The sequence below is a fragment of the Lytechinus pictus genome, chromosome 9, assembly GCF_037042905.1.
Source record: "Lytechinus pictus isolate F3 Inbred chromosome 9, Lp3.0, whole genome shotgun sequence".
Lineage (NCBI taxonomy): Eukaryota > Metazoa > Echinodermata > Echinoidea > Temnopleuroida > Toxopneustidae > Lytechinus > Lytechinus pictus.
The window spans coordinates 11,106,469-11,120,525 of record NC_087253.1 but is presented as its reverse complement, the minus strand read 5'-3'; the positions used below and the strand labels follow the sequence as shown (position 1 = coordinate 11,120,525).

Here is a 14,057-nt window from a genome sequence, read left to right as displayed (position 1 = left end):
AGTAAACGACCTAAATGTTTATATGTATAGATTAGATTAAAAGTATGTGCCATGTGATTCTGGAAGAAATTGTGTAATTTCTTAGAAATGGGCAAAATAAGCATGACATTTCAGTCAGATGTTGGGTCTTTTTCCAAGCAATAATGATACTCTGTCCCATGTGTGCTTATCTGTGTTGGTGATCTTCAGTGCGATCGTTATTCAACTAAGATTTCATGATTCCACAAATTTGTGTTTCTGTTAGTGTACCAATGAAAGCTCTACGATGATATTGTGACAAACTTGATTTAAAAGATTTTCCCATGAAATAATTGTTGAACAACATTCCTTTATCTTCATTCTTCTTTTTTTTGCTTGCAGTTGCTGCGTGATCTGTTTGTCTTCAAGATCGTACCCATGTTGAATCCCGACGGTGTGATCGTCGGGAACTACCGATGCTCTCTCGCAGGGAGAGATCTTAACAGGAACTACAAGACGATACTCAAAGACTCATTCCCATCGGTTACACACACCAAGGCTATGGTCAAAAAGTGAGTTGATGGCGATGATGTTCATGGTAATGGTGATGATGATGATTGTGATGATGATGAGGATGATGATGGTAATTTTAATGATCATGATGACTATGGTAATGGTGAAGATTGGAATGATGGTAATGATGAGGAAGTGGAGGAGGGTGATGATGGTAATGATGATGATGGTGATGATGGTGGTGGTGGTGATGATGATTATGATGGTGGTGATGATGATGATCATGATGATGGTGATGTTAAAGATGATATTGATGATGATGATTGTGATGGTGTTGGTGATGATCATGATGATGATGATGATCATGATGATGATGATAATGATGATGATGATGACGATGATGGTGGTGGTGGTCATGATTTTGATGATGATCCTTTTGATGATGACTATGGTAATGGTGATTATTGTGATGATTGGTGGTGGTGATGACGATGTTGACGATGACGACGATGATGATGATGGTGATGATGATGATGGTGTTGGTGTTGGTGGTGGTGGTGGTGGTGATGATGATGATGATAATGATGGTGTTAATAAAATAATTGTGATTATGGTAATGATGAGGAGGGTGATGATGATTTTGACCAAGATGATTTTTATCCACCTCTTGGCGACCTCTCGACAACCTCTGAAATGTGTGCACATGCCTCTCAATACCTTATATCTCATATGTGCTAGGTTAATGGAAGAGAGAGAAGTAATAGTTTACTGTGACCTCCACGGTCACAGTAGGAAACAGAACGTCTTCATCTACGGCTGTGACAATAAGAAGAATCCAGATCTTCGACTGAAAGAAAGAATCTTTCCCATCATGCTTTACAACAATGCTGGAGAAAAGGTAGAACATCCTGTTTTTTCTTCATTATCTCTTGTCAAGGGCTAAGGGTTCGGATACAGTTTGACTACCTTATGATAATGATATATGCTACTTTGAACATTGCTATCCAACACGTACTCAAATGTATGATTGATGCATACATTAGCATAATTAATTATTAATATGAAATCTTATTATTTACATTACAGCTTTGTTGATTAAATCGCACTTTACAATTATGCAAATTTTGATGGGAGTGTCTTATTCATATATATATACAATAAGTTCGTTTACATGAAATCTAATATACATTTACATGTAGTCAACACAAATTTGTCATAGATCTGACAAAACATGAAATACTTGCACCAAAAGCTTTTCATTATCCCTACCAGGGGCTGCGGAACTTTTTTCAAAGTGGGGGGGGGGGGGCTGATCCAAAAGTGGGGGGGGGGCAGAGCATGCAAAAAATCACAATCATATGGTAATGTTAAACAGGAAATGGCACCTGTAAACATTATGAATTTTTTAAATTATAATAATGATTTTCACCAGTATACATGTAATACTCGTTCAGCTTCTCATTTTCATCTGCCACTGACCTCTAATAATCAAATTTATAATTCTTTTAAAAATGCAGGACCTAGAATTTATAACAATTTAGATCCTAAAATTTGTTCCTGTTCAACTACCTCCTCATTTAAAATTTTACTTAAAAGACAATTAATTAGTGGTTATTCATCTTGATTTCCTTTCCCTTTTCTAAACATACCCCTCTCTCTCTCTATTCTCTTTCTCTCTCTCTCTCTCTCTTTTGTTTGAGTGCAATGGGTCATGGATGTGTGTTGGGTGTGGGTGATTCTGTGTTTGATGTGTGAATGTATATTTGATTACGTTATGATTATTAATGATTATTTGAGTACTTGTAAAGAGGCAACTGCCAACAAGATTGTAATCTTTTTGGTTGCCTTTTACCATATGTTGATTTTCTTTAACATGAATGTATAAATTATATTTATTTGTTGTATGTCTTGTTACATTTATGCATTTATATATTATGTTATTTTACATTGTATTTAAATATTTTTATATGGTGAATAAATGAAGTGAATTGAATTGAATAATTTTTACGTTTTTGTACAAAGCTTCCGCAGCCCCTGCCTACTGCTACATGTACACTTAGAACTCCTTTCATAATGAACAGGTCATGTTGTGACTCATTTGAACTTCTTACAGCTTCTTTCTATGTAAATGGCAAATGGTGATTTTTTTTAACCTGATTGTTAAGAAAGCATGAATGCTTGTAAGCAAGCAACCAGAGGACCGGCATCTTAAGGTCCTCTCTGAGGGACCTAGTAATGAGGATTTAAGTGCCTTATTCCAAAGGGCACTAGCACACCAAGTGGGAATCAAACCCAGGTTACCGGAATCCGAAACCCCCAATCTACTGACTAAGCTATCTCGCCTCCTCAATGCCAATTGCATGAATTTTATGTAAACTGCTAATTATAAAAAGATATTTCTCTTTCTCTCTCTCTTCCAGTTCAACTACAACAACTGTAAGTTCAAGGTCCAGAAGAGCAAGGAAGGAACGGGACGCGTGGTGGTCTGGCAGATGGGTATTATGAACAGTTACACCATGGAGGTAAAAATCAACACCGAATGTTGCATGTATTAACATTATGAATGATAACACTTAGCACCTAAGGTGTAAATATAAACACTCAAGTAGAATATCAAAGGAATGGGATGTGTGGTTGTCTGGCAGATGGGTATTATAAACAGTTACACCATGGAGGTAAAACTTAACACTGAATGTTGCATGTATTAACAGTATAGATGATAACACTTAGCACCTTGGGTGTAAATGTGGTTATCTAGCAGATGGGTATTATGAACAGTTACACCATGGAGGTAAAAATTAACACCGAATGTTGCATGTATTAACATTATGAATCATAACACTTAGCACCTAAGGTGTAAATATAAACACTCAAGTAGAATAGCAAAGAAGGAATGGGATGTGTGGTTGTCTGGCAAATGGGTATTAGGAACAGTTACACCATGGAGGTAAAAATTAACACTGAATATTACATGTATAAACAGTATGAAAGATAAGGATTAACACTGAAAGTGTAGATATTAACACTAAAAAAAGGTCATAGAAAAGGGAATCTATGACTTTTGTGTAGTTGCCTGGCAGATTGTTATCATGGACAGTTCCACTGTGGAGGTGAAAATCAACACTGAATGGTTAATCTGTAAGCACTGGATGATTATAACAATTAACACTGAAGATGTAAATATCTGCACTTTATAGTTAGTCAAAGAAATAGGCATGCGTATGAGGTGGGCTGGTCCAGATGTTTTAATGAATTGTTACATCATAAATGAAGATGATGTCAATCATAACAATTTAGAGCTTATCATATGTCATATCCATGTTTCATGTTGAAGGCCTCATTCTGTGGGTCTACGTCTGGCGATAAGAGGCTAACTCATTTCACAACGGAAGACTTTGAAGCTATGGGATACCATTTCTGCGATTCACTACTCGACTATTGTGATCCTGATAAATCTAAGGTAGGCCATACACGCTACATCCCCATACAGGGAATCTTGTGTTTGTAAAAAAATCTATACATCAGTCCCATATAATGAAACTGTTGTTAGTTAAGTGTTCATCAGTCCCATTTATTGAATATCATGTTGATGAAACATATTTCCAGTCCCATACACTCAAGTAATTTCATGTTTTTGACCAGTCAAACATATATCATTCCCACTTATTGAATATCATGTTAGGTAAAGATATATCAGTCTTGTGCAGTCAATTTCTTAATAGTGAAACATAATTATGTGAAGATCAAATCTGATTTTAGGCAAGCATTGTCTACCCCAAGCAAATTAGTTTTGTGAGTACAAAGGAATATATCAGGCACATAGAATCAATATCATGTCGGGCAAACACATATCTGCTCCATAAAAGTAATTTCTTGTTATATTTACTTCATTGCTTACCACACTGGTAGTGATTGTTATTATCAGCCACAGAAATACATGTACAGTAAATAGAATGTTGATCATTTTATTTAATATGATAATTCATCAGCTTTGAATTGTTTTTTGTTGAGAAATTTTTTATATCGAATCTATTCTTTTTCTCCATCATGCCTTTCTTATGATAACGGTAATTCACATGATGTCTTTTTACCAATAATAATGAAAGTAATTGTGTATACCATGCATGCTTTTCGTTCATATACCTCCAGTAGCAAGTGTCTAGTCAGTCTTCCTGGTTTTGTTTTGTTAAATATATCAATCATAATTTATAATATTGCTCCTCAAACTTTCTTTCAAATGCTCAACATAATAAGTTGACAATTTCTGTATCTGTATACTTTGTTTTATTGTACTCCTATTTTTTAGCATATTTTTATTATAAAGCTCTGAAATATCTTATTGTATTCTTTCTTCATTTTGTGCAAATTTTAGCTTGAAAACGTCATATCAATAACTTTCTCTGGAAGTTCCAGCCATGTTCCTGATTTGTTTGATTTCTTTAGAGGTTATCAATGCTTTCAAAGTACCAATGAGATCATTATTTGTGTTAATTATTGTTTGTACGCAAGTATGTTTGCACATGATTGTAATGCTTGTATGATTTTTTTTGTGCTTAAATATTGTATTCAATACTGTTAAATTGACAACTGTTGCAGGCAGAGTTGATTAAAAAAGAATATTGTCATACATGTACACGTACATAAAAATACCAACATGCTTTAATACATCGCGCATATCACTGCCAAATGCGTCCCTATGCGCTTTTGAAGGAGACAGAAAAGGCAAAGAAAAATGAGTAATTTGCTGGCAATCGTGGCACTAACTCATTTAAAAGTCTTTTTAAATAAGTATGTTTACAACATGGATTTTAACTTGGGTGGAGAAGAGTTCTTTACATATGATGGGGTGGTATTCCAAAGTGAAGGGGCAGCATGGGCAAAGGACCGTTCTCCATAAAACTTGGTCTGAGCACTTGGACAATTTAGAAGATCCTTCTGAGCTGATCAAAGATTACAAGATGGCACATACAAACAATCAATAAGATATTTTGGAGCCATGTACATGTATGTAGGTATTATGAAAAAGTAATGAATTGCATACATGTATGATGTATGTGTACATTTTAGGACACTTAATCAAACTGACCAACTTATTCCCATAATACTGATAATAGTTAATACCCAGGATATTGGATTTATGATTTGTACGATCTTTGTTATTCTGCAAGCACAGACTCAAATTTGACACTTTAACTAATTATACCATGTCTAGAGTAAAGACTAGACTCCACACTCTCTGTCTGTGGTAGAGGCAGCCACAGTACATATACACAGTGAATCTAGTCTCACTACTTCAGACTCTGCATTATGCACTATGCGAATTGCAAAAAGGTCTGTGCCTGCAGACTATATCTCTGTTGTCATCGTAACCATCTATTGTAGGATAAGCAATATTTCCACTGACCACTGTGTTGAAACAGTATACAAATGATGCATGGGTTAGAGTGGGTCAGTAGGAACTGTGTTCACAAGGTAACTTTGGCATGGTTTAACCCACGAGGCGCAGCCGAGTGGGTTTAGACCATAATGCCAAAGTTACCGCGTGCACACAGTTCCACTGACCTACGAAAGAAACCCATGCATCATCTGTTTTATAGAATGGAAAAATTTTATTGAATAAACCACAAAAATTAATGATTTACCGGATGCATGATAATTTCATGCGTCCGGTAAATTCAATTTACTGGACGCATGAAAATATTTACCGGACGCATGATTTTTTTTTACCGGATGCATGAAAATTCCAAAATGTAATGCAGACCCTTTGATAACCCTGGAAAACATAAATATGTGTATGCCTAACTTGATAATATGTTGGCACAAAGGCATCATTATACCCAAAATGCCAGATACAGCTTTGCATTGACTAGATCTATGAGGCAGCCTCAGACCTCCAATAGCTGTGTGTGTATGCCCGGGCCGCGCCGGGGGCCAGTGCCTACGGCTGCCTGGGCCCGCAGTGGAGATTTGGCTGTGCACAGCCAGCCCAGGGCAGTAGATCTATAATTAAATGTTAGATCGTATGTCTGGACTTCTCAACTAACGAGTATGCAGGCAGTTTTAATCCCTTTGACGATTACGGTAACATATTTGTACTTACAGATCATTTTGCATCCTTTATTTGATTCATTCTGCCTTGATCGAAAAAATTCAAAATTTTGACGTAAACAAGCGTAACAGTACATGCGCGATGACATCACAATGACCTTTTCGGACGATAGCTTGTTTACAGTGGATATCGTTTTGATTATCGGGATATCGTTCATGCAGCCCAGTAAAAATTCTTGCATAGCTCTCAACCAATCAGATTGCAGGGATTTTCCCATCCATTCTATAATTTACAATGAGGACATTCTTACAAGAGCCAACAGAGAACAATACTCTTTTTTGTGTGCTTTTATGTACCTGTACATTTTCAGTGGCTTTTGTGTTATGTGAATCTTGTGTTTTGTTTCATGATGAATGAGATACATTGTAGTTCATTGTCATATTATGTAAACATGGCATAGAAATAATTTAATGGTAATAAATAAAATTGAGTAGAAGAATTCTGTAGAATTTGTTAGAAGAGAAAGAAGTGCAAGAATAGGCAGTGGTATGTTAGAGTAGCTAGGAGCCAAGGGTTGGTGAACAGCATTATCACTGAACTTTGGTGTTATTCCATAATCGATGCACGATTAACTAGTTGACTCACATTTCTTCCTCCCAGTGCAATACAATCTTTTCCGACTTGGAGGAGAAGCTGAGGCAAGAGATCTTGGCTCATCTGGAGAGAACTGGAACACCCCTCCCTCAAAACGGTTTCATCGATCTCTCAGCTGAATATCCGTCAGGTTTAGAATCAAGGTAAGGTACTTCAGAAAATCTTGATAAAAATATCCTGTAATATAGGTGAAGGCTGCAGCTACCTGTATAACTTTGCTGTTACACCGTTAATAATGATAATCGCGATATCTTATTGAGCGCACGCACCGTCCAGAGACGCTCATGGCGCTAGCACAGCAACAGTTCCTTTGGATGTTCATAAATACATATAATACAACTACAAATAAAAATGTAAATGAAAAATGAGTTCTTAAGTTACTACAAATACAGTTTTGCATCACCCATTGGAATTCCTAGATACATCCCAGTGGGGCCTGGTGCCCTCCTGCTTGCTGCTCCTTTCACCGAGCTAACCCAGTCAGCTCAGTACTCACAGGAGCTATTAATATGTCTATAGGCCACCGCACACCCTACGACCCGACTGGTCTCCGACTGGCTTACGACTGAGTGAGGGGAGATGTGACGTCACAGCTCTTGTCAGCTTGAGAGTCGCAGACCGGTCAGAGACAAGTGACAAGGAAAATCGTAAGGATTTGACATGTCAAATCCTTATGACTAAAAACAGACTACAAAGTGTTGGTGTGAAGCACTCACCGTCTATACCCTCTTGTTATGCTTCAGTGGTCTTTTGTTTTTTATCAATTGTGACTCATTGCAGAATTTTTGTGAGAATAACAGCCAACGGACAATCACCGTTAATTAGAAAACAGTGACTGAATGAAATAGATCAGCTGCTCTCTTAACCTGTGGTTTGTTGAATTTTGTAATTCCCGTAGGATTTGTGCAGAGATCACCCTGTTCCAGTAGCTAATGAGCTTAGTTTATAAACCTGTTGACTACCAAATTCTGTTTTATCCATATACTTTGTAAGGACCACCCGGGTCGTTTCATAAAGCTGTTTGTAGGTTAGTGACTTTACGAATGACCGGTGATCGTTTTTTGTGGTATCCACCAGTAGATGTTCATTGGTGATCATGTAGTGCATAAGAAATGTTCACCAGTTGTTCTTAAAGTCCCTCTTAACTTACGAACAGCTGTATGAAACACCCCCCTTCCCTGTTCCAGAAGGCATTGGGTTAATACTGAATTTTGTTATTTCGATGGGCTTAGTACATGGACTGACTTGTTCCAGTCGGCAATGTGTTAATAATAATAACGTTATATTTACCCAGGGTAGCCACTTCAGTTCCAAAAACTGTTCTCCCAGCGGGCCCTGCTATTATTATTACCCAAGTTAAGCTAGGCTACCTATTCAGGTGCACACAGCTTTTTGAGAAATTACTTCCTGCCGGTACCCATTTACCTCACCTGGGTCGAGTGCAGCACACTGTGGATGAATTCCTTGCTGAAGGAAATTACGTCATGGCTGGGATTTGAACCAACGACCCTCTGTTTCAAAGTCCGGAGACTAATCCACTCGGCCAAGACGCTCCACGCCAAATATAAAATGGTATTCACCATAAGATGTTCATTTGTAATTATGTAGTGCATAAAAAATGTTCACCAGTTTTTCTTAAAGTCCCTCTTAACTTAAAAACAGTTTTATGAAACACCCAACCGGTTCCAGAAGGCAAAAGGTTAACACTGAATTTTGTAATTCTGATAGGCTTTGTACAGGGACTGTCAGGTTCCAGTTGGCAATGTGTTAAGAAGACACGTATAGGCTCAAATTGAATAATTTGTTAATTTATCAATCTCCATCTCTGTCTTTCTCAGTACGACTGGTTCCGATAGTTCAGCCGATGATGGCCTTCCTGTTCATCTCATTGCATTAGCACCCAAGGTAAGATATCATCAAAGGCTTTTTAACATTAATATAGGCGGGATATTTGGACCCATCATGCAACACAGTCACCCCAGCCCTCCCCAGCTCCAAAGATAAGATTTTTCTTCATCATCCGTTTGAATGATTTCTATCATTGATGCAGCCTGGTTAGTTGGACCCATCTCACAACAGTCAGACCCAAGCATGGCTTGCATTCTAACAAAACTGGCATGCTCTTCTCCATTTATGTAATCTACATCTGTCAAATCAACTACTCTACTGATTTCAATTTGAAATCATGATTTGATTTTATTGATCTATGAATAAAATCTTTGTGCTTTGTAAAAAATATTGTGTGAAAGTTCAAGGATGACGGATCCCTCCTCTGGGCTATTTGTAAAGGCAATTTTCCTCAGTGCTAGGCCCTACGGAAAGGAGCTTGAGCTGTTGGTCCTCTGGTTGCGTGATTACAAGCTTGCATGCTTTCTTAGCAATCGGGTAAAAAAAAGGAAAATACATCATCACTATAAAAGTTATTTGTAACAATCTTTGTTTTCCCTGGTTACAGTGTAGGTTAGGTTATTTCTAGCTACAGTACCTTATCAAGTTTTGTGTTTTGTTCTAATCAGCTGAGCAAGAAGAAGAAATTAAAAACAAGGAAGGAACGGGACAAGAAGAGACAGAATGCAGAGAAAAACAAAGAGAAAGAGAAGGAGAAATCGGGAAGTGCTTCTAGCAATCATCAAGGAGACACTAACAAGGAGAGTGAGGCTGAGAAGAAATCAGCCGCAGCAAAAGACAAGAAAGAGAAGGTGAGCAGGGCCATTATTCCATTGAAATCTTAAAGGACAAGTCCACCCCAACAAAAGTTTATTTGAATAAAAAGAGAAAAATCCATCAAGCATAACACAGAAAATTTCATCTAAATCAGATGTAAATTAAGAAAGTTATGACATTTTAAAGTTTCACTTAATTTCACAAAACAGTTATATGCACATCCTGGCTGGTGTGCAAATGAGGAGACTGTGACGTCATCCACTCACTATTTCTTTTGTATTTTATAATATGAAATATTCTAATTTTCTCCTCATTGTCAAGTGATACAACGATTAATTCCTCCCTGAACATGTGGAAGTAGCATTGTTTAATACTATATGGTTCAGTCAAGTTGGTCCTCATATTATTGTCAAATCTTTGAAAAATGAAATATTGTATAATTCAAACAATAAAAAACTAAAGAAATAGTGAGTGATGGACATCATTGACTGACTCACCTAGTTCTACTTATCACTGTTTTGTGAAAAATAAGCGAAACTTTAAATTGTCATTACTTTCTTATTTTACATCCGATTTTGATAAAATTTTCAGCACTATGCTAGTTTGATTTTTCTCTATTTATTCCAGTCAGCATTTTCCTGGGGTGGACTTGACCTTTAAAGTATACACACAAAGAAAATTCACGAAAGTGATGATTATAGACAAATTATATATGAATGGAAAGGTCTTGTCTTTTTATACACAAATATGTCACTAAAAAGTCTTATCGATGTCATGGAAATGCAAGAAATGAAATTATTAGAGACCATTCTAAGCCCCCCAGCCGCCCCCCAGACCGACAGTTCACGCAGTGAAAACAGTCGAGAATAATGACGTCACACAATAATCGAGCTCATCATCCCTCTGTGCATAATACACTGAATCACCTTACTGACCTCTTCAATATCTTCCGAATTTACCGTTTTCTTCATGTAATGTGACATCCGAATTCTGTTTTCGACAACTTCAGACTATAAGGGAACCAGAACTGTGTTATTTTGCCCGTTTTTTATTGAATTGTGAACTGGAAAGATCGATTTTGTCCACTCGACAGTCTTCGTTGTGTTGCTCTACTAACTATTGAAAAACTCCAAGCTGCACGGTCCCATTCACTTGCTCCCGATGCATGTTGCAGGCTACGCTGTTTGATCCAGTCAAAAGTCAAGGTAAGCATGTTTGGAAACTGTACTTGTTCTGACGATGCATTCAGGTCAGATGACAGATACAGATCTGATATAAGTTTAGAATCATGCATTTTGGCATAACTACTATTGAAATTAAAAAGTTTTTATTTTAGAAATAATGTTTTTGTACAATTCCACCCAAGGCAAGGGTTCATTACATGCCGCCACGCACAGAAAAATCAAGCCATAGAAGTCGTGTGTTGTGGACCCAAGAAGTGAGATCCCAGACGCCTCCAGGCTAAGCACGCGCGACCCACTAGTTAGAAATCCACTGCCAAACGCGGTTCGTGGTGCGGGGTTAGTTAGACCAAAAGCTTCAGTCTCTGTTATGTTGGTTGTTCAGCTGAACTCCGTTGGCTTCACTCACCAAATACAGAGACCGAAGTTCTAGCGCGATCTGTACAGGGGACTCAATGGCCATATGTTTATGTACTTAAGAGCGGATAAAACGGGGAAGTGAATTTGCGCGACAGCCGAGGTAAGTCACTGTTTTTGTTCCTTTTAACTTGATTTTTCTCTGTTTTTTGGCAATTAATGGCAAGAGGGAATATTAATTTGCATTTTGGTCGCGTTAATTTTCAAAAAATTTATTCATTAAAGACAAAAATTGAAGAGCCCCGACGGGGGGATTTTGCATTGCAAGTCCCCTAATGGTGGCTGCACGGTAGCGAGCCGTCTGTGTACGAGGAGGAATTAAAAAAATAAAAAAATGTTAAAAAACTCCTCGAAACAGACGGCTGCCAGCTGTCTAGGGGTTAGTATACTTAATACGTGTGAGTGGCACAATTCCAGCAGATTTTTTCTTCAGATTTCTAAAACTGGTCAGGACTCAGGCAGGCAATTAAATTATTTAGGAGCACTGAGTGGTATGGACCATGGCAGAAAATCTGCTGTTTCAGAGGAATGTTTAAGTTTTTATTATACACAGAATTATATCACCATGATGCCGATGTCATGAAGCCAGACAAATTTTCAGCAGTGATTACCCTGATTCCTGGCCAAAATCACTCACACGTATTGCGAGGTTAGTATTAGTATACTACTAGTACGTATTGCGAGGTTAGTATTAGTATACGAACCGCGTTTGGCAGTGGATTTCTAACTAGTGGGTCGCGCGTGCTGGGATCTCACTTCTTGGGTCCACGACTTCTATTGCTTGAATTTTCTGTGCGCGGCGGCATGTAATGAACCCTTGGGTGGGCCAAAATTAGAGTCTGGTGTTTCTTTCTGATTAGAGTGTTGCTGCATATATGTATGCGTAATGCCTTCAACAATGAAGATAAATGCAATCTTTGTAATGACACAGAGACTCAGAGAGCACCGTACCTCAAGTGATGTTCGTGTAGTCTCCACTTCACTACTGGAGTACTGCTACAGCCTACACTACGCTACACACTTACCCGGGTAGGTTTGGCGTACATGTACGGTAGTGTAGCGGTAGTGAAGTGGAGTGGGGCCTACACAAACATCACTTGAGGTAGAGCACCAGTGTTCTGAGTGGAACTTTTCAGGTGTCTAAACCTACTATCATTTGTTGTTGACCGGGAATTACATGCCACCGCACGTCATCAATCATCACGATAATTAAATTCATACTTTGATTTGATTATTTAAACTATTTCTTTTTTTCTCTCTTCTACACACAGATCTGCACAATTGCTAACTCTGGTGACTTCTGGTCTCTGCTTGCTACCTCAATCTGGGAGATTCCATCATGTCCTTTTACTATGATTTGGATATAGCCATTTTTTTCTTCACTCTTTCCAGGACCTACGGTTTGCAAGTTGTGGAATGATAATGATACAAAAGAAAAAATTTCTTTATCAATCTTGGAAACAATTTTGAGCACAGTTTTGGAGAGAACTAAGAAATTTTACTCGGACAGGAATACAGCTTGTCAAAAATAATAACACACAATTTAAAACGAAAGAACAATTTTAATGTTACTAGGGCATTTTGCGAGAAATGTTATACTCAATCACACGTCCCAAATCAAGGGAAAGTCCTTTGATTAAACATGTAGTTGAATTGCGATTGCAACTCGACCTTATTACGCTTAAATTTGAATTTAAGACTTACGCTTGATTTGCAATTGAACATAAGTTTCTTGCAGTGCCCCATAATTATGTTTTGTTATCAGATATTTAACGTGCTGATTTTTCTCGAAAGGTATAATATATTTGTCCTTTTAAACGGTATTTGAATATGGGTACGCCTTTTATTTGTTTTCCACAATATTTATTGCATGTATGAACAGAAGTGAAATATTTATTGTGAAGCACTGTGAATGTTGTGTGATGGTTCATCATCAGACTGAAAGCCTGGTGGATGTGAGGAAGTGGCCTGGATGAAAGAAAAGTGAACATGTGTCCAATTACTGATTTGCATATTCTAAGACAATTTTGTTTCTGGATAAATTTTGCTATGCATTCCCTACATTAAGAGTAAAGGAGAAGTCCACGCAATCAAAAATTCATTTGAATTTAAAGAAAAATAACAAGATATTGCAGGAAATTTCATAAAAACTTTGATTCAAATTTATATAATTACTATTTTAACAGTTCCGTAAATATAACCTATTGTGATCAGATGAAGAGTTTCCTATCGTCAAATCTGCAAAGAATAAAAAACAAAATGCCACAAAAAATAGAAACGAATGTGATGTGAGTGACAACTCTAATTTGCATATCATTGTTTTGTGTATATGACTGTTTTGAGTAAAAACAACAAGGGAAATCACTCTATTCAAATAATTTTTAGTTGATGTGGACTTGACTTTTAACTCTACCCCTCCCATCCCAAATAAGAGTAGAAATAATCTAATCAAGAACTTGAAAATCAAAAGCAGCAATTAAGAAGCAAGATTTGATAAATACAGGTCTGAATAGAATTTCACAAGAAAATAAAAAGAGAAAAAAAAGATGGGTAGGGACGGGGAAGGAATAAAAAAAAAATACCCAGAAAAAAAAAATCCGAGTTTCGAACCAGGGTCCTCG

At 37.3% G+C, this 14,057-nt stretch overlaps 1 protein-coding gene across 6 annotated transcripts in view; it reads left to right on the top strand.

The window, feature by feature from the left end:
* LOC129267764 (uncharacterized) overlaps window positions 1-14,057 on the top strand; it is a 70,172-nt gene that overhangs the window by 29,991 nt on the left and 26,124 nt on the right. For all 6 annotated transcript variants that reach the window (XM_064104665.1, XM_064104662.1, XM_064104663.1 and 3 more), the window contains 7 exons: window positions 361-530; window positions 1,210-1,369; window positions 2,892-2,993; window positions 3,806-3,931; window positions 7,181-7,317; window positions 9,013-9,079; window positions 9,691-9,873. In XM_064104665.1, coding sequence (XP_063960735.1) covers window positions 361-530; window positions 1,210-1,369; window positions 2,892-2,993; window positions 3,806-3,931; window positions 7,181-7,317; window positions 9,013-9,079; window positions 9,691-9,873 — 945 coding nt within the window. The remainder of the gene's footprint in view (window positions 1-360; window positions 531-1,209; window positions 1,370-2,891; window positions 2,994-3,805; window positions 3,932-7,180; window positions 7,318-9,012; window positions 9,080-9,690; window positions 9,874-14,057) is intronic.